The sequence below is a fragment of the Equus asinus genome, chromosome 10, assembly GCF_041296235.1.
Source record: "Equus asinus isolate D_3611 breed Donkey chromosome 10, EquAss-T2T_v2, whole genome shotgun sequence".
NCBI lineage: Eukaryota > Metazoa > Chordata > Mammalia > Perissodactyla > Equidae > Equus > Equus asinus.
In genome coordinates, this window is record NC_091799.1 from 52,374,015 (window position 1) to 52,396,015 (window position 22,001).

At 52.0% G+C, this 22,001-nt stretch overlaps 1 protein-coding gene across 2 annotated transcripts; it reads left to right on the forward strand.

Moving 5' to 3' along the window:
• Window positions 1-3,549: 3,549 nt before the first annotated feature.
• LOC106829779 (cytochrome P450 4F2-like) lies at window positions 3,550-19,651 on the forward strand. Of its 2 annotated transcripts, none has more exons than XM_070519315.1 (13): window positions 3,550-3,684; window positions 4,102-4,331; window positions 6,446-6,590; window positions 9,683-9,736; window positions 9,827-9,954; window positions 11,781-11,902; window positions 12,709-12,979; window positions 13,984-14,050; window positions 14,219-14,348; window positions 18,442-18,575; window positions 18,673-18,737; window positions 18,917-18,999; window positions 19,389-19,651. In XM_070519315.1, the coding sequence occupies exons 1-13, from the start codon at window positions 3,573-3,575 to the stop codon at window positions 19,564-19,566; spliced, it is 1,719 nt and encodes a 572-aa protein (XP_070375416.1). In that variant the 5' UTR covers window positions 3,550-3,572; the 3' UTR covers window positions 19,567-19,651. The 2 variants fall into 2 exon arrangements, with proteins under 2 accessions (XP_070375416.1, XP_070375417.1); XM_070519316.1 differs by having other exon boundaries at window positions 12,835-12,979.
• Window positions 19,652-22,001: the final 2,350 nt, after the last annotated feature.

Below are 22,001 nucleotides of genomic sequence, written 5' to 3' on the forward strand. Positions count from 1 at the left end.
GGTCTTCCCAAGGATCAATGGCACAAGCTCGTGTGTTATTGCTCTCAGCCCCAGTGTCAAAGGGACAAGACTCCACTTGCCCTCTCACACAGCCTGGGTGTCCCACCTCACGCCTGCCTTTGGAGGCTTCCTGTACACTCAGACCTCTGCTCACCCTGACCCCTGGCCTAAGGTAGGACCCCTCCACCAGGCCCATCACTTATCACTGCCTGATACATCCTTGGTCATTTATTTGACTGGTGCCCATCTCTCCAGTGGATGTGAGCTCCTCAGCAGCAGGGACAGTGTCTGATATGCTCAGAGCTGCGCCCTCAGGGTCTGACACACAATGAGTGTTCAATAGACATACAACCATATATGTGAACAGTCCTGTGAGGTGTAGGTATTTCTCATTTCATAACTGAAAAAAACTCTGAGAACCAGAGGGGTGAAGGTGCTGCCCTTCCTCATCCCTCACAGCACCCGGACTCAAGGGTCTTAAAGCAACACTTCTTAAAACTTGAAGGAGTGTGCACAATTCTCCTCTGGTTCTACTTAGATGCAATTCTGAGTCAGCATTCCAGGCGGGGGCACGAGATTCTGCATTTCCTGCAAGCTCTCGGGTGACACAATGGTGGAGGTCCAAGGACCACACTTTGAGGAGCCGAGCCTTAGAGCTCATGGCTGCAAAGCTTTCTTCCTTCCCCAGATATTTAATGAGCACCTATGTGCCAAGTTGCGCTGTCACCTGCAATGTCATCTTTACCTAATTTGCTGTGTGGCTGGAGCAAGTTGCTTTACATCTCTGGACCTCTGGTGCCTCTTCTCTAAAAATGGGCTCATGAGTGCGATATTGCAGAGGTGGGATGATTACATGACACAACAGTAGCAATGACAATGACAATGAGGAGCATTTGTTAGGCCCTTCCTCTGCCCTGTGTGTTTTATGTGCATTGTCTCTTTTGATTATTCCCACATGGGGGGAGGTGGCACTAACTAAACGCCCATTTACAGACACGAAGGAGCACAGCTTAGTGGCTCAGGACACCCAGTGTGAAACCTGGTGCACAGCCTGGCTCTACCAGCTCTGCGACTTTGGACAAGTCACTCAAATAGTTTTTGTCCTCAGTTTACTCATCCATAAAATGAAAAAAAAATGGGTAATATGTCTAAAGGGCTTAAAACAGCTTCAGTGCCTTGTTGCCAAATGCTGGTGGTGGCCACCATTCCTGCTCTCGGCTGCCTGCATATTCCTGGTGCACAGTAGGTCCACAGTGAGTTGAGCACCTCTGGACACTGAGGGCCCTTTCTCCTGTGTGTCCCAGGACTCTGCCTGGTTTATCATCGTCTGACCTTGTCCCCCTGATCCTGACATGGATGGACCTGCCAGTAGGTGCTCTGCCCCAGTGAGGGGGGGAGCTTCTGGGGGGCATGGTGCACCCCACTGCACTGAGGGCTCTAAGACATGAATCCCCCAGCCAGTGGGAGGGGGAGAGGGAGGTTTGGAGTCTCCCCAACATCCCACCAGTATCAGGAGGACTGTCTTTGCCTCACCATCCTGCTCAGTAACTCTGCCAGGAGCCCCATCCTTTGAGCTCCTCACCTGAGACCATCCCACAGGGCCATTCTGGACAGGATCAGGGGAGGCCCAGGAGGGGAGAACTAGATCCTTTGGGTGGCACCTCCTGGATGTGGGAGGATGATCTGCCGAGTGACACAAGGGCCTCAAGATGTCCCCTCTGGGGTCAACACATTGCCTGAGATTCCACCATCACAAATGTCCGTGGGTTAATAGGGCATTGTCCCTTATGAGTGGGAGTGGAGCAGCACAGCAGAGGGAAAGGCTTGGGCTTGGGAGCATGACCAGCCCTGCAACTTGGGCTCGAGGCTTGCCCCCTCTGTGCCTCCATTCACTCTTCAGTTAAATAGCCATCTTTCCTCCTGCAGATGCATTGCCTGGGTCTCTCTGCCTGATCCCAGGGTGCTGGCCCAGAGATTGAGGGGAGGGTGATGCTTTATTCTGCTGGCAGGACATCTGGCACACAGTAGGTTTACCTTATGTAGATCACCTGACACACAGGAGGAGCATTTCACATATGGTACCCTGTACACAGTAGGGATGCTTTATGTAGAGTACGCAGCACACAGTAGGCACACTTAATGTAATATACCTGGTACTCAGTAGGCATGCTATATGTAGAACACCTGGCATGCAGTAGACAGGATTTATGTAGAGTGATGGGCTCATAGTATGTACACATGTTTTAGAGTACCCGGCACACAGTAGCCACGCTTTATGTAAAGTGTTTTGGGCAGAATAGGTTTACTGTATGTAGAGTACCTGACATATACAGTAGGCATACTTTACACAGAGCACCCAACACACAGTAGGCATGCTTATGTAGAATGCCCAGCATGTAATGGATGTGCTTTATCTAGAGCACCTGGCACTTAGTAGGCATGTCCTATGGAGAGTCTTGGGCACACAGTAGGCATGCTTTATCTTGAACACCTGGAATACTGTTGACAGGATTTATGTAGAGCACTTGGCACACAGTAGGCACACTTTGTAGAGAGTACTTGGCACACAGTACATGCCCTTTATATAGCATACCTGCCATACAGTAGGCGTGCTTTATGTAGAGATCCTGACTTGCTGTAGGGATGTTTTGTGAGGTACCCAGCACATAGTAGGCACTCTTTACATACCGTCCTCTGCACAGAATAGGTCTACTTTATGTGGAGTATTGGCACACAGCAGCACAAGGACTAGTTAGCGGCCCTTTCCCTTCATTCTGTCTTTTTGGGGGTCCTTATCCTTCTCACCTTCCTGTGGAACCCTCCTCTGCCCCCCTCAGGCCCTCATCTGACATCCCGTTTCCCGGATGGAACCCTGAGCCCAGAGAGGGCCGGCACAGCCCATGGTCAGAGTGAGGACGGGCAGGACTCCACCCAGGCTCTCTCAGCTCTGCCCTCCGCTGTCTGCACCCAGTGCTTTCATGGCCCCCTGCAGCCTCACCTCCCACTCCTCCACATGCCCTCGCCTGACGGGACTCCTTACCCAAGAGTCTGGCGTGGGTGATCCCCACGAGGCTGGTGTCTTTGTTCCTGCTCCCAGCACTCATGTCTCAACCCAGGCCCTGGGCTGCCTGGAGGAAGGTCTTGAACTCCTGCCAGGCTGTGCTGTCCTGGGGCCAGAGGCTTCCTGTCTCTGAGCTTCCTGCTTCTGCACCAAGAAACAGTGCATGACGCCCTCCTGGCCCCTCAAGTGGACAAGAGCCCAGGAGATGTGTGAGGACAAGGCTTGGCCTGGCCTTGCTCACCTGGCACCTGAACTCCCAATTGCAACTTTTCACCTCCCACACCCTGGATTGGGAAGGCCAGGGGCAGCTGGAAACTTGGGGTCCAGAGTCACCTTTGGCTGCCCCCCAACTTTCCCCCTCCACACCTCAAGAAAGGTGCTGAGTCCTGAGGAGCCAGCATCCACACTGTGTGACCCTGAGCTGGTTCATAGGCCTCTCTTGACAACACTGGCTCCCCTCCCCCACCTCCATCTGGGCTGGCAGTCAGGTGGGGAGGAGGTAAGCAGACGCATGGGGATTGGCTGGCCCAGCCTGGCTCTGCCAGCCTCCACAGGTCAGGGCCCAGGGGCCGAGACTTCCCAGGAGCAGGGGAGAGAAGGCTGTGTGCAGCTGCAGACAGGAGGTGCGGTCTGGGGTCCAGGGAAGGAGGTGCCAGCTTGGAGTGGGGAGGGCGCTGCCCACTGCAGGGGTGGCTCCAGGGAGCAAGCAGACCTGGACTTCCTGTAACTGGAGCCTCTGGCGGCCTCCCACTGATTCCCTTTGGGCCTTTCCTCCTTTGTCTCTCTTCCTCTTTATCTCTTCTCCTCTGTCTGTCTCTGTGTCTCTGTCTGTCTTTCTGTCTCTTTCTTCCTTCCCTCTGGATTTCCATGGACCCCCTCCCCTCTCTGAGCCCTTCTCTGAGCCCTCCCTGCCCTGGCCCCAGCCCTCACCATTCCTGCCCCTCCCTGTCCTGTCCCTCACACCCTTGGTCCTTGCCCTCTTTGTCAGCTGTCTGTCTCTGCCTGGAGCTCACCAATAATTTTCTTTTCCTGGGCCCCAGGAGCTCGCCCTCCACCCTGTGTGCCCTGCAGGATGCCGCGGCTGAGCCTGTCCTGGCTGGGGCTCGGGCCCCTGGCAGCCTCCCCGTGGCTGCTCCTGCTGCTGGTCGGGGCCTCCTGGCTTCTGGCCCGCGTCCTGGCCTGGACCTACACCTTCTATGACAACTGCTGCCGCCTGCGATGCTTCCCGCAGCCCCCCAAACGGAACTGGTTTTGGAGTCACCTGGGCCTTGTGAGTGTGGCAGCAGGAGGGGTCTGGGGCATCAGGGTGGGTGGACTTCCCGAGGGGTCAGGAATGGGGCTCGGGGTTGGGCTGGGATCTAGGAGAGCAGAAGTGGGAGGGAGGCCCAGGCAGCCCCTCCTTGCTCACTCACTCGTTCCTCTGCTCTGCCATCCCAGGCTTTTCCCACGTCCTTGTCCCCGTGCCAAGCCTGCTCTGGATCCATCAGTGCAGCTCTGAGGGGCTCCCACGTACTTGTCCCCCACCCCAAGCCTGCTCTGGATCCAGTGCCACAGCTCTGAGGGGCTCACAGCGCAGGCTGTACAGAGCGAGACACCCTGGCATTCCCAGTCTCCACCGCTGAGCTTAAGATGGCCTTGGGGGCACTGTCCGGGGTCGGCTCTGCCTGGCCCAATTCCTTGAGTCTGCTCACGCTGGGCTGCAGTTTCCCCACAGGAATTAGATATGGCCTCCCCACCCCCAACCACCGGGAACAGCTCCCCACCCCTTTCTGGGACCCCTTCCTCTCATCTGACTCTTCCCGCCAAGATGTCCCAATGGGCCCCGTTGTCCAACCTGGAGGATATAGGCCACTCACTTCCCTTTCAGAGGCCTGTTCCACTGCCTGCCCACACCCAGGCCTTGACCTTTCACTTGGTCCTGCTCATGCTTAATTAAACATTAATCATCCAACTACTTATTATCTATCTCTCCACCTTGATGGCAGCTCTGGCAGAAGACATGGCAGGGTCAGCCCAGGGGCGGGTGGACAGCGGGCACTCACAGGAAGTGTTGATGACCTGGGTGGAGAACGTGCCTTCGCCCCTCTCCGTCACAGCCACAGAGCTGACCGCCTACTCCTCCCGTCCTCCAGACCAGCTGAGGGATGAGCACAGCTTTCCTTCCCTTCCTGGGGCAAGAGCCACAGCTCAGCGGAGCACTTCCTGTGATTTTACTGTTCTAGTGACAAAGTTCAGAACGGGGATGTTCCGAAGCTCATCGTGAGGCATTCCTGGGATTCTGTGTCTTGGGATGTTCTCAGAGGGCCCTGGGGGCAGCAGGAATGCTGTGGTTCCTGCAAGTCTGGCTCCTGCTCTGAGGGCTAAGCTGTCGGGGCTGGTCATGGACACTCTTCCTACCTCCAGCCCCTCTCACTGTGTTACCTTGGCTGAGTGACTATTCCTCCCTGAGTCAATTCGTTGAAGTGCTTTGAGTGTTTGTCTCAGCATCCTTGGGAGCAGGGAGGGGTCAGAGGTGAAAAGTTCAACTGCCTGGAGCACCGGGGGTAGTTGTCAGGCTTGGGAATTCCGAAGGATTGGAGAGGACACTTTACCAGGAGCCAACCCTCCACTTGTTCCCATTTTAGAGTATATAGTCTCAGTTTTTTCACTTGTAAAAGATACTATTTATGTGTCTGTCCACTGTTCAAAAGAGAGACAGGACGCACTGTGAGAGATAGAGACAGACAGGACGTAGTGTGAGAGACAGAGAGACAGACAGGACCCACTGTGAGAGATAAAGAGACAGACAGGATCCACTGGGAGAGACAGAGAGACAGACAGGATGCAGTGTGAGAGATGGAGAGACAGACAGGAGGCCATATGCACAGAGCCTTGCCAGCAGAAGGGGTGGGAGCTGCCCTCTGATTGATATTCAGAGTTCACGTGTATTCCCTGGGGTCTGCCTGGCCTGGTACGTCCTTTGTCTACAAACCCATCACCATTGGGGGAACCAGAGACCCCCTGGACATGTCAGGACTTGAAAAGGATGTGAGAATGAGCACCTGGGTCTAGTCCTGAGTCCACCCTCCTGCTCACAAACCTCCCTCTTGAGTGCCTCCCCCTGTGGGCGCCCCAGGGCTGCAACCCCTCCCAGGATGAGGGAAATCCATCTTCTGGAGCCAAGGTCGGCATCTGTGTGCAGAGAGTGTCTTCTCCCTGTGCCCTGGTTGCTCCCTTGGGACTTGGAGAGGCCTCAGGGACCCTCCTGCCCTAAGAGGAAAGGAGCAGGAGGAAGCATAGATTCCCCCATCCCTGCAGAATCTGGACAGAGCATCTACAGCAGAGGCTGCAGGGGGGACATGCCATGGCTGTTTCTGGGGAGTGACGGCCCCTCCTTGCTTGCAGGTCACCCCCACTGAGCAAGGCATGAGAGTCGTTACTCAGCTGGTGGCCAACTACCCCAAGGGATTTGTGACCTGGTTGGGCCCAGTCATACCCCTTGTCACTCTCTGTCACCCCGACATGGTCCGGACTGTCCTCAGCGCCTCAGGTACCCATGCAGAGCTTGTGGTGGTGGTGCCGCGGTGCATCCAAGGGCTTCTAGCTGCTCCCTGCAAGCTTCTGTGCATCCCCTGCAGGACCCCGGCCCTCGGCCCTCTTCCCCTCTCCTCTCAGTCGTCTTTCTCTTTCCTTCCTGTTTTCACCAACTCCCATCTTACCAATCCTCCCTCCACTGCTGTTTGCCCCCTGCCCTGCTGTCCTGGGCACCCCTGGGGCCCCAGGAGGCTTCAATACAAGTCACTGTCTGGGGGATCTTCACTCTTAGAAGACAGATCTAGACAGAGTGATCCCCCATCTCAAGTGGTGATGAATGGGCTGGAGGGAGATGAATGAGGCAGCCCAGAAGAGAAGCAAGGTCTCTGCTGGGCCAGGCTGGAAGGCTTCCTGGAGGAGGGGCTGTTGGAACTGGGTCTGAAACAATGAGCAGAAATTGTTTAAAGCAGAGGGCTGCAGTGGGCAAGATGGGATTTGAGGCCCCCTGCTAGGCCTGGCCTCAGCCCTGCTCACCCCCAGGCCAGAGCATGAGGGCTTGAGGCTGGTGCAGGATCTGGGCTGCTATTTTCATGACGTCCAACTCTGATGGGTTGATTCCTTCTACTCCCTCCTGTGGCTAGTCCTCTTCAAGCTCATGGCCCTCCTGCTCCAGGCCCCAGGAATCGCCCCAAGCAGACCCCATCCAGCCAGGCTCCCTTCTGTTGTCCCCCTGCCATTCTGACTTCCAGACGGACCAGGCTGAAATGGGGAACAGGCAGCAGCCGACAGGGACTGTGGCTCCAACACCAAAATGCTGGGCGACTCTAGGCAGGTCCCTGGCTCTCTCTGGCTGCCAGGGTCTCTTTCAGCTGTGAGTGGTGGAACGTCTACCCTGTATGGTCTAAGCAAAGAAAGGGAATCAACTGACTGTTCAGGCCAGGGATCTTGTCTTCAGGCGTGGCTGGATCCAGGTCTCAGACAGTGTCATCGGGAGTCGGTCTTCGTTTGTTGGTTCTGTGTCCCTCTGTGATGGCTTCAGTCTCACGCTGGTCAAGATGAGTCCCAGAAGCTCAGCTCCCATGGAAACACGAGATCGTTCCCAACAGTTCCAGGAAGAGCTGCAGGACTCACTTTAGTTTGCCTGCTTAGGTCACAGGACCAGTTCCTCATACAGTCACTGTGACTCCGATTGCCCGGATCGGCAGGCATAGGGTTCTCAGAGCTATTGTTCTGGGGTTCAAGGCAGTTTGATGGGTAAGAACTCAGGCCCTGGATTCAGACAGACCTGGGCTCAGGTCTCAGGCACACAACTTACGACCTGGGAGGCTGTGGGCAAGTGAGTTCATATCATTCAGAGCCTCAGTCCCCTTATCTGGAAAATGGGGATAGGAGAGAAGTCAGGTGAACATGGACTCGGGATTCAAATGGGGAAGGACCCTTTTTGTGTCCCTGTAACTGAGGGACCTCAGTTGTCGTGTATGGAAGGTATGGGGAGGGACCCCCGGAGGAGGATGAGCTGCTGGGTGGGATTCACGGGGCTCAGGTCTGGGTCTCTGCCCTGCAGGTCCTTCCCTCTGGCCACCTGGAAGGGTGGTTCAGTTCCTCTTTGTTCCTCTCCAGATTCGGAGCTCAGAGGAAGGTCTTCTGTACACACAGGACCTGGCGAGGACCTATGGGGACGTGTGGGGCTGGTGGGTGGGGCCCTGGCATGCAGTTATCTGCATCTTTTACCCCACCTTCATCAAGCCAGTGCTCTTTGCTCCAGGTAGACACCCCGCTGGCCACAGCTTGCCTGCTGCTGAGGTCTCTGTGCTGCCTTCAGCTGGGCAGGTGACCCGGTGCAGACAGGAGGGCCTGTTCTGGAGATGACTGCTTTTGTCTTACCTGGATCCCCACCTGCCGGACATGTGGTCATGTCTGCTCACGCTGAGGCTGTATCTGTGTGATGTCTGCTGTATGGCCACGTCTGGTCACAGTTGTGTTTCTACCTGGATCCTAGTTACAGCTTGTATATGTTTCACTTATTACAGCTGATACATTTTACACTTGGTTATAGTTCGCATATGTTATATTTGGTTACAGCTGGTATGTTACACTTGGTTACAACTGGTGTATGATACCTTTGGTTACAACTGGCATATGTTACACTTGGTCACAGATGGCATATGTTACATTTGGTTATAGCTGGCATATGTTACACTTGGTTAGGCTGGTATATGATACCTTTGGTAACAGTGGTGTAAGTTACACTTGGCTACACCTGGTATATATTATATTTGGTTACAGCTGGTATATGTTTGCTCCTCGGATCAAATGGGGATGGTCTCAGTCATGACTGGGGCTCGCCTGTGGCCAAGGACATTCGAGGCGTGTTGGAATCTGTCTGGGTTTTGTCTGATGCCTCTTGAGTGTGTCTGGTTCTCCTGCTGGTCATTTCTGGGCCAAATTTGGGGTTTGTCTGAGCTCTGGGACCTGGGTCCTTCTGAGAAATGCCTGAGACCTTATGCGAGTCTTGTCTGAGGCAGGTCTTAGCATATTTCTGGGTCATGTCTGGTCCACGTCTGTGACATTGATGGGACTACATGTAAGTCCTGTCTGTAGGATATGCTGAGGTTATCTTTCGGTCCATTTTAGAGCACGTTGTGTGATGTCAGGGTGTGTCATGCATGTTGTTTCATGTCAGGACATGTTAGTGCATGGTGAGGCCATGTCAGATGTCCCAGGAGATGTGACAGCTGGGCAGACACGGTGTCCCAGGTCCCTGTGAAGGCATTTTGTAGAGTTCTTGGCTGTGCTCGGGTGTTTAGAACATGTTGGACCCTGTAGAAGCCACGCTGAGCCATGCTGGGGCGTGTTGTGCCATGTTGGGATGCATCTAAGCACGTAGGGGTGTGTCTGTGGGCTCTGCCTTTGCTATAGTCTGTGCTGTTGCCTGGTCTTGGCCCCCTTGACCTTGCCCCTTCTCCTAGATTCCTCTGCCATTGCCCCAACTCCTGCTATGTTGGGCATGGAGGGGGAGTGCAGACCCCTGGCTGGGGCCCCACCTTGCCTCAAAAGTCCCTCCCCTCCCCCGCTCCATGGCACCTGATGGCTTCTCTCTCCTGTCAGCTGCCATTGCGCCTAAGGACATGGTCTTCTACAGTTTCCTGAAGCCCTGGCTGGGTGAGTAATTGCGTGTGAGGGGATTGGGGACAACCTTGGGGTGCAGGGGAAGGCCCTCCCTTGCTCACTCTCTGTGGCTGCCCCTACCAGGGGATGGGCTCCTGCTGAGTGGCGGTGACAAGTGGAGCAGGCACCACCGCATGCTGACACCCGCCTTCCACTTCAACATCCTGAAGTCCTACGTGAGGATTTTCAATGACAGTGTGAACATCATGCATGTGAGTCTTGAACCCAAGGTCCAACCCGGAGCCTCGGGGGCAATGGGCGCTCAGAGACATCTTGTCTGGAATTCTGGCTCTTCTGGGTAGCTTTGGGGCCATTGCTTCTCCTTTCTGAGCCTCGGTTTCCTCAGCTGTAAACTGGGGATAATAAGCCTCACTTGGCAGGGTGATCAAGATGACGTAATGGACCCACGTCCCTGGCACATAGTAGATGCTCATGTGCTAGTTTCTATGTTTCCCTCTCAGAAGCCTTGGAATCCTGAGACACTGTTGATGATAGTGATGAATATTGCATGTTGAGTCCTGATTATGGAGTAACAAGCCACTTTTCAATATATAAAGTTTTATTATTGCTAATAAGTCTACGATTCAGTGAGCTGGTTCTTCTGGACGTGGATGGGGTCCCTTACGTATCTGTGATCAGCTGTGGGTCAGGTACTTTGCTGTTCTGGGCTCAGTCCTCTCACGTGTTTGGGGCCTGGTTGGCTGCAGGCTGGTCTAGGATGCTCTCAGCTGGGACAATCCTCTCATGTGGTTCCCTCCCTCCAGAAGTCATTTCAGGCTGTTCACATGGCAGAGGCCGGGTTCCAAGAGGCTGAGAGGAAGCTTCAATGCCTCTTGAGCTCTAGGTTTCAGAAGATCACTCGTCATTTTTACCACATTGGCCAAAGCAAGTTAAAAGACCAGCACAGAATGAAAGGGTGGTGAAACGTGCGGCTTCTCCTCCCGGAAGTTCACAGGCACGATGCAAAGGGTGGATGTAGGGAGGTGAAGCATTGGAGGTTGGGGTTTTGTGAAGTGCCTGGGACTTTTCCATACTTGCAAGCTAACAAGTAAGCTCGTTACTGTTTTGTGGATCCTGCCAGAAGACATGAGACTCCTGAACCAGAGACAAAGGACAGTTTATTACTCATGGCTCGGCGAGTGGCACGTGCCTATTGTTGGTTTGCATTCTTTCTCCAAGTCCCCAAATCCCATGAGGACAACACAGCTGGGCTTCCACGGATGCCTGCTCATGCAGTATGTTGCAATGGACAGGAGGAGCACTAGGTTTAGGGAACTGCATGAGTTTCATAGCAATTGGAAGCAAGCCTGATATGTGCCCAGGGGGAGACATCTCCTCTTCCCTCCATGTTTTTTGCTGCAAACACAGCTCTGAGAAGTGGCCCAGGTAAAGAACATGTTTTTGGCATACCCAGCAAGAATGTGCAGGGTGCTCAGGTCCCATGGAGGACTACCGCTACCAACATAGGGGACAGCCTCCTAGCGAATTTATAACAGTAGAATGATGAAAGCTAGCATTTATTGAACACTTTCTATATGCCAGAAGGTACATGGCAATTCCATGACGTGTTGTCTAATTTAATTTTCACGTCCCTGTGAGGTGGAGATTCTTTTTCCCCATTGCAGATGGTGAAACTGACACTGAGAGAGGTTAGGGAGTTGCTCGAGTTCACACAGACAGCAAGTGAGCTAACAAGTGGAGCTGGGATTCCAACCTGGTTTGTCTGACAACAAAGCCTGTTATCAGACCTGTCACTGAGGATTTGACAAGTGGAGCCCAGAGGAAGGCAGTGAGCTGGCCAAGGGCGCACAGAGTGTAGCAGGCAGAGCCAGGACTGGAATGCAGGTCTCCTGACTCCCAGCCGTGAGGTCTTCATGCCCTCACAGTAACAGCATCCACTCCCACTCATGCCTGGTCCTCCACATCACAGGTGCCTGGGACCAAGAGGCTGGGTCTGGGGAGCCCATCCTGGTGTTGGGTTGGGGTGGGCCTCAGGGGCGGCCAGTCCCAGCCCAGGATCTGCTGCTTCTCTGTCCAGGCCAAGTGGAAGTGCCTGGCCTCGGAGGGAAGTGCCCATCTGGACATGTTTGAGCACATCAGCCTCATGACGCTCGACAGTCTGCAGAAATGTGTCTTCAGTTTCAACAGCAATTGCCAGGAGTGAGTCCTCACCCAGGGCCTGGGAACATGGGCCATAGATGCAAGGGAATAGATGGAGGGAGGACTGACCACGACAATCAGAAGGGCCTTCCTGGAGGAGAAGGGTCCGAGCTGGACACCAAAGTTCAGGGAAGGGGAAAGAGACAGAGCAATCCTTTTGGGTAGGTAGAAATGTTTGATACAGGCCAGGAGGCTAGGAAGAGCAGAGAGTTTGCAACAATGAGGAGACACCTGGGTAGTGAGGTTGGAGGTGTAGGCAGGGGTAGGTCTTACTGACATTCAAAAGCCAAGCAGGGGAATATGAACTTGATACTGAGGTTTCCAGGGAACCATGGAAGGTGTTTGAGCAGATGAGGGTTGTGGTCAAAGCTGAGCTTGGATGTCTGACTCTAGAGAAGACTGACTGTCATGTAGATACAGGTGGTGTTGACATTGTTGCATGGAGACTCAGGAGGAGGCTAGGTCCACTGTCAGTTGGGAGAGGACAAAGTCTGAGCTGTGTGGACAGCTTTGGAAGGAGAAGGGCAGATACTGGTAGGAGAGAGAGGAGAGAAGCGTGATGTCTCAGCTGTGCCCTGGGCACCTGGCACATGGAGGCAGCTCACAGAGACAGGATAGGAAGAAGGGAGAGAAGAAACTCTGGAGGGTCATGTCTCCTGGATCCTCCCCACCATCCATCTGTGGGTCCATCTGTTCCTGGAGACTCAGTTTCCCCATGGGAGGTTGGACCTGCCTTCTAGTGGGAGGTGCTTCTGGGGCTTCAGGTGAGCTAAGTTGTTGCCTCCCTTCATGCGTGCATCCTGCAGGAAGCCTAGTGAATACATTTCTGGTGTCTTGGAGCTCAGTGCCCTTGTGAGAAAGCGGGATGAGCAGATCTTCCTGTACATGGACTCCCTGTACCACCTCACCTCTGAGGGACAGCGCTTTTGTAGGGTCTGCCGCCTGGTGCACGACTTCACAGATTCCATCATCCAGGAGCGGCGCTGCACCCTCCCCGATCAGGGTCTTGATGACCTCCTCAAGGCCAAGGCTAAGGTCAAGACTTTGGACTTCATCGATGTGCTCCTGCTGGCCAAGGTGGGCTTCTCTGGGATCTGAATTCGAGAGGGACGATGCACCTTGATTTCAAATGTCAGATGGGAGAACTTGGACCTGATCCAGAGGGCAGTGGAGAGCCATGGAAGGTGCTTGAGGAAAGGAGGGATGGGTCAGGGTATGTTTTAGAGATGACTGTGTGGAATGCAGGCTCCGGGGGACTGCTAAGTCTGAAACTGATGCTGGGCAGGGCCTGGGACTTTACTTAATAAGTTAATCATGTATAGATATACATATGACTAACTTATTGAGTCTAATATATATATATATTAGACTACATCTATATATACCTCAGAACCCTGGATCAGAGTGGCCCACTTATTGCTCACAGCAGTAACAGTAGCCAGAGCAGAAGTGTGGCTCTGGTTCCCCATTCCCAAGTTCCTCTGAGGGTGACATGATGCTTTTGCCTGTGCATGCAGCCATGCTTGCATCATGAGAGAGGTGTCCCCAAAGTATGAACCTTGGAACTTAGGACAGCTGACTCATCTGTCCTTTCTTCCTTATGATGAGAGAGACAAGGAGAGGAGGAGAAGGAGAATTTTCTGGAATATAAGCAGATCTTCAGTGAGAAGGCAAATTCTGTAGATTCTGTAGGGTTATCTCTAGGGGAGATAAGGAATCTCTGGATCTACCATCCTAGATGTGAGCAAATGGCTCTGGAGTGATGCTCAATCACTAACTTCCAAGGCAAGTTGCCAGTCAATCATCCTGCAGCCCAGGTTGCCAATAAATTTTTCTAAGAAAGCCTTCATCATGTAGAACCATGGAAATGTTCATGGATCATTGATTCCTCCCACCAGGGACAAGAGAGGAGGCAAGGATGCCAAGGAGGAGGCCTGTGGGTTGGGGCCTCTGGCGATAGGGACCAAGGAAGGTCCAGGAGTGCAGGGTTGGCTTGGGTTCCTGGGATGATGATGGAGCTTCAGAGATTGTCTCAGGGCCCCTAGGAACTGGTGATTTTGGGGGTCTTGCTTGCTCTCCAGGATGAAGATGGGAAGGAACTGTCAGATGAGGACATCCGAGCTGAAGTTGACACCTTTATGTTTGCGGGTGAGAATACAGAAGTGGCAGGGGTCTCTCTATCCCAGGGATTTGGTTGGTGGGCCCTGGACCACCCCATAGTCCCCCATCCTCCCTGAGGGCCTTAGTGTCAGGGCGCTGTCCACCTTCTGGTGCTGAAGTCGCCGAGAGACCCAAACCTGTCTGGCTGCCTCTCAGGACATGACACCACAGCCAGTGGCCTCTCCTGGGTCCTGTACAACCTCGCGAGGCATCCAGAGCACCAGGAGCGCTGCCGGCAGGAGGTGCGAGAGCTCCTGAGGGACCGCGAGCCTAAAGAGATTGAGTGGTGAGTGCAGGTGCACATGGTCTGTTCCTGAAACCCTCTGCTGGCTCTGCTCCCCAGCTGGGAGTGGGAAGGTCTTATCGTCCATTTTGTGATTTTTGCTTAGTGGAAATAGGAGCAGAGCCCAGAGGCGGGGTCTGGTACCCAGGCCGGGTCGTTAAGCACAGGGAAAAGCCTTCTGAGTAGAAGATCTGGGCGGTTGAGAGAATTAGTGCAATGTGTGAGGACAGATCATGCCCGTTAGGACCTGTTCAGAGAGTGAACCTCCCTTCTGCTCCCTTACTTTTCTCTCTGAAATCACATTCTTTCAAACATCTGCACCGCCTGGATGTTTGCTGGGCTCCTAACTCCTATCATATTGTTCAGTCCAGGGTTCACAGGGGACACCTGGGGATTGAAGTCACTCAACTCTTGTCCATGAACACCTCCACCTTCATCCGTCCAGTCCCCATTCGGCAAACACTGCCACACTGCCTGCCCATCCCCAACTCTGTGCCGTCCCCAACTCTTCCCAGCCCTATCCTGTGTCCTGGAGACCCGGGAAGCACCCAGGCCTGGCCCGTGCTTTCCAGGAGCTCCCAGCCTGGAGGGGGATTGTCCCAGGTCAGGACACTCCCAGTCCACATGGGCAGGACCTGGGTTCAGAGCAGGACAGGCAAGACTGAGGGTGGAGAGAGTTCTCAGCTGAGACCTTGCATGCTGATCAGTAGACATTTGGGTGTAGTTGTGTGCGGTTCTCTCAAGAAGATAGTGTGGGCAAAAGTGATGGGGAGGAGAAGGGCACAGGCAGAGGGAGAGGGGGAGGGAAGGTAGCAGAGAGGGAAAGATAAAGAGAGACAAAGAGCAGGAGAGAGGAATAGAATGGAGGAGGGGGAAGGAGAGAGAGAGAAAGGAGAGGGCAGGAGGGAGAAAGAGAGGGAGAGAGAGAGTGGGGGATGGAGGGACAAAGGAAGGGAAGGAGACGGGAAGGGCGGGAGAAAGCGAGAGAGACTGACTCATGGTGAGATGATGAGGCTGGGAGATGGCAGGAGAGGCTGGTTGTGGAAGACTTTAGTGAAATGTTAAGGGCTCCAGTTTTAACTCAAAGGCAACGGGGAACCAAGGAAAGTGTTTGAGCAGGAGGAGGACAGGTGAGATCTGGGTAGCAGAGAGAGATTTCCAGGGCTAGGGGGGCCTACTGGAGAGGACAAGCTGTAGGATCGGGCCCAGGGAGGAGATCCGAGGCCTGAGCCAGGCCAGGGGCTGGGGGATGGTGAGGAGGCGTTGGACTGGACAGGCGTTTTGGAGGAAGTGTTCACTCCAAGTCTTGCTCAGCACGGCGGTCCTGTGAGGTGGAGAAATACTTTTATTCTTTTTAATCCAAGACTTAACCAAAATTATGCACTTGGTAAAAAAGAAGAGTGCAAAAGAGTTTATCAATAAAAATGAACTTCCTTCTTAATCTGCACCCTAGCAACAACTCCTGTCAATGATTTCCTGTGCCTCCTTTTAGAAGACATCTATCCTTATGCCCACATTTATATTCCTCCTCTCTTTCTGTCTCTGTCCAGGTGGGAGTTCAGGTCTGCACATTAAAAATACACCTTTGAGCTCTTTATTTTTCTTGAAGAATGAGTTTTGGAAAAGTAGTTTTGAATGACATAAACCACGATGAGAACAAGTTCTTATTGCACTAAATGAGACATTACAGAGAAGACTAGGGTTATCCTCAAAACCGTTAAGTTTGGTTAACATCCATCACCACACACAGTTACAAACTTTTGTTTCTTGTGATGAGAACTTTTAAGACTACCCTCTTAGCAGCTTTCAAGTATATAATACATTATTGTTACCTAAACTCACCATGCTGTACCTTACATCTGTTTGATTACTTTTGCCTAATTTTCATAAAGTCAAATTTGTCAGAACTTTCTTTTGCGGCCGTTCCCTCCATCCATACCCTAGGGTTCTGTGGGCTTCCTTTACCACATGTTAAGTTTTCACTTATTCACGTGTCTGTCTCTGAGCTCTCTATTCTGTTCCATGGGTCTATTTTCCCATCCTTGAGGAGGTGCCACACTTTTTTTTTTCAGTACTGCCTGTTTGTGATAGACCTTAATATCTGGTAGAGTTCCTCCTCTTTAATCTTTCAATTTTAAATTGACCCAGCTCTTCATGACCTTTTATTCTTCCAGGAAAAAATTTTAGAGTAAGTTTACCAAGTTTCTGAAAAGGTCAGGTGGATTTTCATTTCAATTGGATATATTCTACTGGTTGACTTGAACGTATGATTGACCTGTGGAAAATGGATTATTGCACAATATTAACACACACTATCCCAGAGTGTGGAATGGATAACCATTTCTGGATATTCAGAATATCTTTAGTCCCTTAATAGAGTCTGACATTTTTGCATAGAGATTTTTTGCATCCTTTGTTAATTTAACCCTTAGAATCTTTTGTTGCTACAGTGAATCATATCTTCTATTTGGATTGAGAGAAGTTCATAAATTCATTTGGAATATACAGATTTCACTTTTCTCACTAAGTCTAATCCAGATGTTATATTATTATTATTATCATCTTTTCTTTTATTATCTTTTCCAACTGGTTGTTATTTCTACATAGAAAAGCCAATCATTTATGCGTACAAATTTTGTGCCTACTGACCAGAGTAAATGCCAAAGAGGGAGTCGTGTATCAATAGGGAAAATCAAGATCTTTTAATTAAAGCTCTTGCAACAACAGGGAAGCTACCCGGAAAACAGTTAATTCAACCTGCTTCTCACATCTCATAACAAGATAAAATACAGATGAATCAAAGGTTTAAAATAAATACTAAAAGAGTCTAAAAGCTCCAGAGGAAACCATGGAAAATTATTTTATAGTTCCAGGGTGGGGCAGACACTATTTTTTATTTCTGGTGAGTAAGATTCGCTCTGAGCTAACATCTCTTACCAATCTTCCTCTTTTTTTGCTTGAGGAAGATTAGCCCTGAGATAACCTCTGTGCCAGTCTTCATCTATTTTGTATGTGGCGTGCTGTCACAGCATGGCTTGACAAGTAGTGTAGGTCCCCGCCAGGGATCCTGGCCTCCGTCCTGGGGCTGCCAAAGTAGAGGAGGCTGGACTTAACTGCTATGCCCCGGGGCTGGCCCAGGAAGGCCGTATTTTTGACACAAATCCCAGGAAATAGACAGGAAGAGATTGATATATTGTTAAATGAAAAAGATACAGAGCAGTGTGTAATATATAGTATGCTACTATATAATTATCTTTAACTTTTTATTGAGATTATGATAGTTTACAACCTGACTATATAACTTTTTAAGATGGAAAAATCGTAACTCTGGAAGGATACATAAAAAAAATAACAACCTCAGGAAACTGTGAGGAGGGCAATGAGTGGTGTTGGGCCATAGGGATGGTGTTTTGTAGTTTTCCAAATGGAGAAGCAGTTAACTGTATCAGCTATTAAAAATTCAAATCACTATCCAACAAAAAAGGGGCTAAAGAAATAGAATTCAGCCCCCTTTCTGGATTTTCACTGTTTATAAAAATTTCCAGTGGATTCTCTTCTGTTTTCTAAGCATAAAATCACTCTCTGCCAAAAATGACACAATTACCCCACATTTCAAACCGCATTACATCCGTTTTTTCCCTTGTCTAATTGCATTAGCTCGTATCTCTAGTACGATGATAAATAAGGGGAAAACATTAGATCTGTTTCTTTTGCTTGTTTCTCACTTATCTACCTTTGATTTTGGTCTCTTGCCGTAGAGAATATATTTTTTTATGCCAATTGATAAACCTTTTTATGGTTGGCATTTGGGTGTTGTGTTTTGCTCAGAAAAGCTTTTAAAAATATCTGACTAAATTTTCTCTGTCTGGCACTATGTAATATTGCTTTTCTTTCTTTTATTTTCAAACCACTGTATTGAGGTATGGGTAATATACAAAAGCTGTACACATTTAATGTGCACAACTTAATGAGTTTGGAGATGTGTGATCCATCTGGAATACATTTTGTTGTAGGGAGAGAGGGTCTACCTGGGCAGGAGGAGGGCTGAGGGGTCTCTGTCTTGGCTCTCTGGATAATTGTTGGAGGCTTTCCTTAGGGACGACCTGGCCCAGATGCCCTTCCTGACCATGTGCATCAAGGAGAGTCTGCGGTTGCACCCCCCCACCGTGGGCATTTCCCGACGCTGCACCCAGGACATTGTGCTCCCAGATGGCCGGGTCATCCCCAAAGGTGCCCTCAACGTCAAGGGGAGGAGCATCCTGGGCAAGAAGAGGGGCCCGTATGCCAGGGGGGGACCTCTTCCTAACCGGCCCCTCCTCTCCCACAGGTGTTACCTGCGTCATCAGTATTTTCGGGACCCACCACAACCCATCCGTGTGGCCAGATGCTGAGGTGCTGCCTCCCCCCACCCTCATCCTTGTCCGCTAGCCTAAGGGGACCCAGGGGAGGGCGCAGGGTTCGGACCTGGCAAATCAGACATCACCTCCCCACATCATACACACGTCTGGCTCTCCAAGGCTGGAGGTCCTGGGAGACCCCACCCAGCAGCCCTGTCTTGGCCTTGCCCCCAGGTCTATGATCCCTTTCGCTTCGACCCAGAAAACACCAAGGAGAGGTCACCTCTGGCTTTTATTCCCTTCTCAGCGGGGCCCAGGTGAGGAGGCAGGCATGTGAGATGGGGATGTGCTGATGGGGGCGGGGGTCTGGGATTGTGATCCAAACATGACTGTGAGGGCAGGAAAACGGGAAAACTGAAGATGGTCAGAGTTCCATCTCTCCTCCACTCCCCCCCACCCCCGCCCTGGAGGTTATGGGTAATGGTCTGGGGCCTGGGGTCCGCGGTGTGCTCAGAGCCCCTGCCCCCTGTCTGTTGGTCTGAGCTCGGGCTGAAGTGTGAGCCAGGCTCGGGGGATGTGCAAGCCCTCGTGGGGGTCCAGGCTTCTCTCTGCCTGCGGGCGGGGATTGGGGTCCTGGGACAGGTTCTGGCGCGATGGTGCAGAGATGAGGGTCCAGGAGCCATCGAGCCCCTACTCTTGCCCGCAGGAGCTGCATCGGGCAGACGTTCGCCATGACGGAGATGAAGGTGGTCTTGGCGCTCACGCTGCTGCGCTTCCGCGTCCTGCCGGCCGGGGAGGAGCCGCGCCGGAAGCCAGAGCTGATCCTGCGCGCTGAGGGCGGACTGTGGCTGCGGGTGGAGCCGCTGAGTGTGGGCCCCCAGTGACCCACGGCCTCCTGGCCCGGGACCACCCTGACCCCACACCTCACTGTGCAGATTCCCAGGAATAAATCTGTGCTGTCACCTCTGCCCCAGCCTATCAGGAGCCAGCAGGGGGCGGTGGTGGCTGCGGAGGATGGGGAGGGGACGTGGTGGGTGGAGGCGGGCAGGTGTCTCTGAGTCCGACACCCTGCCTGCCTCTCCCGCTGACCACAGGGCCCCACGCCACTCGAGGGTTCTTCTAGAAACCAACGAGGGAGTTCATCCTGTGGGCAGTAGGGAGTTGTCGGAGGTGTCTGAGCAGGAGGGGGCCAGGGTGGTGGACGGATGTAAGGGGCACATTTGAGGCTCTGAGCCAGGGAGGAGACCCCATCATGGCAGATTCATTCCTCCGGGCTGCAAGTGCCTCTCAGGACAGAGATCCGCAGCCAACCTAGGACACAGGGGAGGGGGGCCCGCAGGCCATACCCCGGCAGCCTCCCCAGGTCTCTGAGGTCCCTTTCTGTTCTTGCTAACAGCGCCACTCCTCTGTCTGCTCCTCCCAGTCGGGCCCAATGGTGACCCCCTGTCCCGCCTTGAGGAAGACCCTTCTCTTTCCCTCTCTGGGACCCCTGTTGCTGCCCAGGCAGCCTGGCCAGCTGATACTGGCTGAGCCCCCACCGTATGCCTGGCACTCTCACAGTGTCAGGGGAGGGCTCATCCTCACCCTTTTCCCCCAGGTTCCTCCTTCATTCCCATCACAGGCCACCCTGGCCCAGCTTGAGCCATCCCATGACTTGAAATTCAAAGCTGGACCACTGGAAACAAAAATCATCTCCCAAGATCTCGTGCTGTGGGGAAGGTTGCTTGGGCTCAAGTCTGGGCTCTGCTGTGTGACTTGGGCACATCAACTCCTCTCTCTGTGCCTCAGTTTCCTCAACTATATAAAGGAGACAACCACAGTGCCTACCTCAGGGTTGTCTCAAGGACTCCACGTGAAGGACTTAGAGCTGTGCCTGGTGCACAATAAGTGCTCAATAAGTGTGGCCATTACTACCGTTCCTCTCAGAAAGCCTGGCTCTTAAAGCATGTTGTCTTTCAAGACTGCAGTTTCTGTGTTGAGTTTGAAGAGTGTGTGTAGGGCTCAAAGGCGAGAATTCTAGCATTTGTGCTCACTGCATTAGCTCCCCCCGTGTGGGCCACGCCTATAGGAACAACTGCTTCTGAGGTCGTGGGGCGCCTGGGAGTGCAAGGAGGCAGGAGAACGAGAGGAACCTCAGTCAGCATCTAGAAGCGATGTCCTGCTATGAAGGAATGTTATCTCCTTCCACAATCAAGGAGACTCTGTACTGCTGAGCCCCTGCTGGGCCCTCGAACCTCCTCTCCAGCTCATCTCGACCCCTCCCTGCACTTGGTCACCCTGGCCTCCACTCTGACCTCCCATTGTACCCAGTCTTTCCTCTCCTCAGGGCCTTTGCATTGTCATTCCCTCTGTTGGGATGCTCTTCTCTCAGATCTTCTGTGACTGGGCCTCAACATTCAGGCTCGACTGAAATGTCACCTCCTCATAGAGGATCTTCCTTCACTGCTGCAGGACATTCAAAATTCTGACGTGGCTGAGAGTTTGGAAAAAGGGCCAAGTATGGACGATTTTGCAAATAGGGCTGGTAAAGCAAGATGATGAAGATTTACTACATCTACTATGCAGCAGCCATACAACGTTTTCAGAATAATCCTCTTAAAGAAATTCAGTGAAGTACAAGAAAACAGGTAGACAACTAAATGAAATTCAGAAAATAAAGCATGAAAAAAATGAGAAGTTTAATTAAAAAATTGAAATCATTTAAAAAAATCCAAACAGAAATCCCAAAGTTGAGAAACACAATGACTGAACTGAAGAACTCAGCAGAGTGCTTCAACAGTAGACTCAGCCAAGCAGAAGAAAGAAGTAGTGAATCATTCTCAAAAGGAAACAATCTAGGCATCATTGGAGTCCTAGAAGGAGAAGAGAGGGAGAAAGGAGCCGAAAGCTTATTGAAGGAAATAATGCCTGAACTTCGCAAATCTGGGGAAAGATTTGGACGTCCAAGTTCATGAAACTAAAGAGGCACTCCCAAATTTTGACACAAGCCACCTTCTATATATTCTCTCTATATCACGTTATAATAAAACTGTCTAAGATCAAGGACAAAGAGAGAGTCTAGAAAGCAGAAAGAGAAAAATATTTCTCTCATTTGAGAGAACCCCCACAAGGCTATCAGCAGACTTCTGAGCAGAAGCCTTGCAGGTCAGGTTAAGTGGGGTGATATATTCAAAGTCCTGAGAGAAAAAAACTGTGAACCAAGGATATGTTTTCTGGAAAAATGGTTTTTCAGTTATGAAAGAGAAATAAAAACTGTTCCAAACAAACAAATCTGAGATAGTTCATCACAGCTAGACCCGCCTTACAAGACATGCTGAAA

Excerpts from the sequence above, each read along its gene's own strand:
- LOC106829779 (XM_070519315.1), top strand. The coding sequence starts at position 3,573 with ATGGGGATTGGCTGGCCCAGCCTGGCTCTGCCAGCCTCCACAGGTCAG. Across the intron at positions 9,737-9,826 it reads TTTCCTGAAGCCCTGGCTGG|GGGATGGGCTCCTGCTGAGT; the intron begins GTGAGTAATTGC and ends TGCCCCTACCAG. Across the intron at positions 11,903-12,708 it reads TTCAACAGCAATTGCCAGGA|GAAGCCTAGTGAATACATTT; the intron begins GTGAGTCCTCAC and ends TGCATCCTGCAG.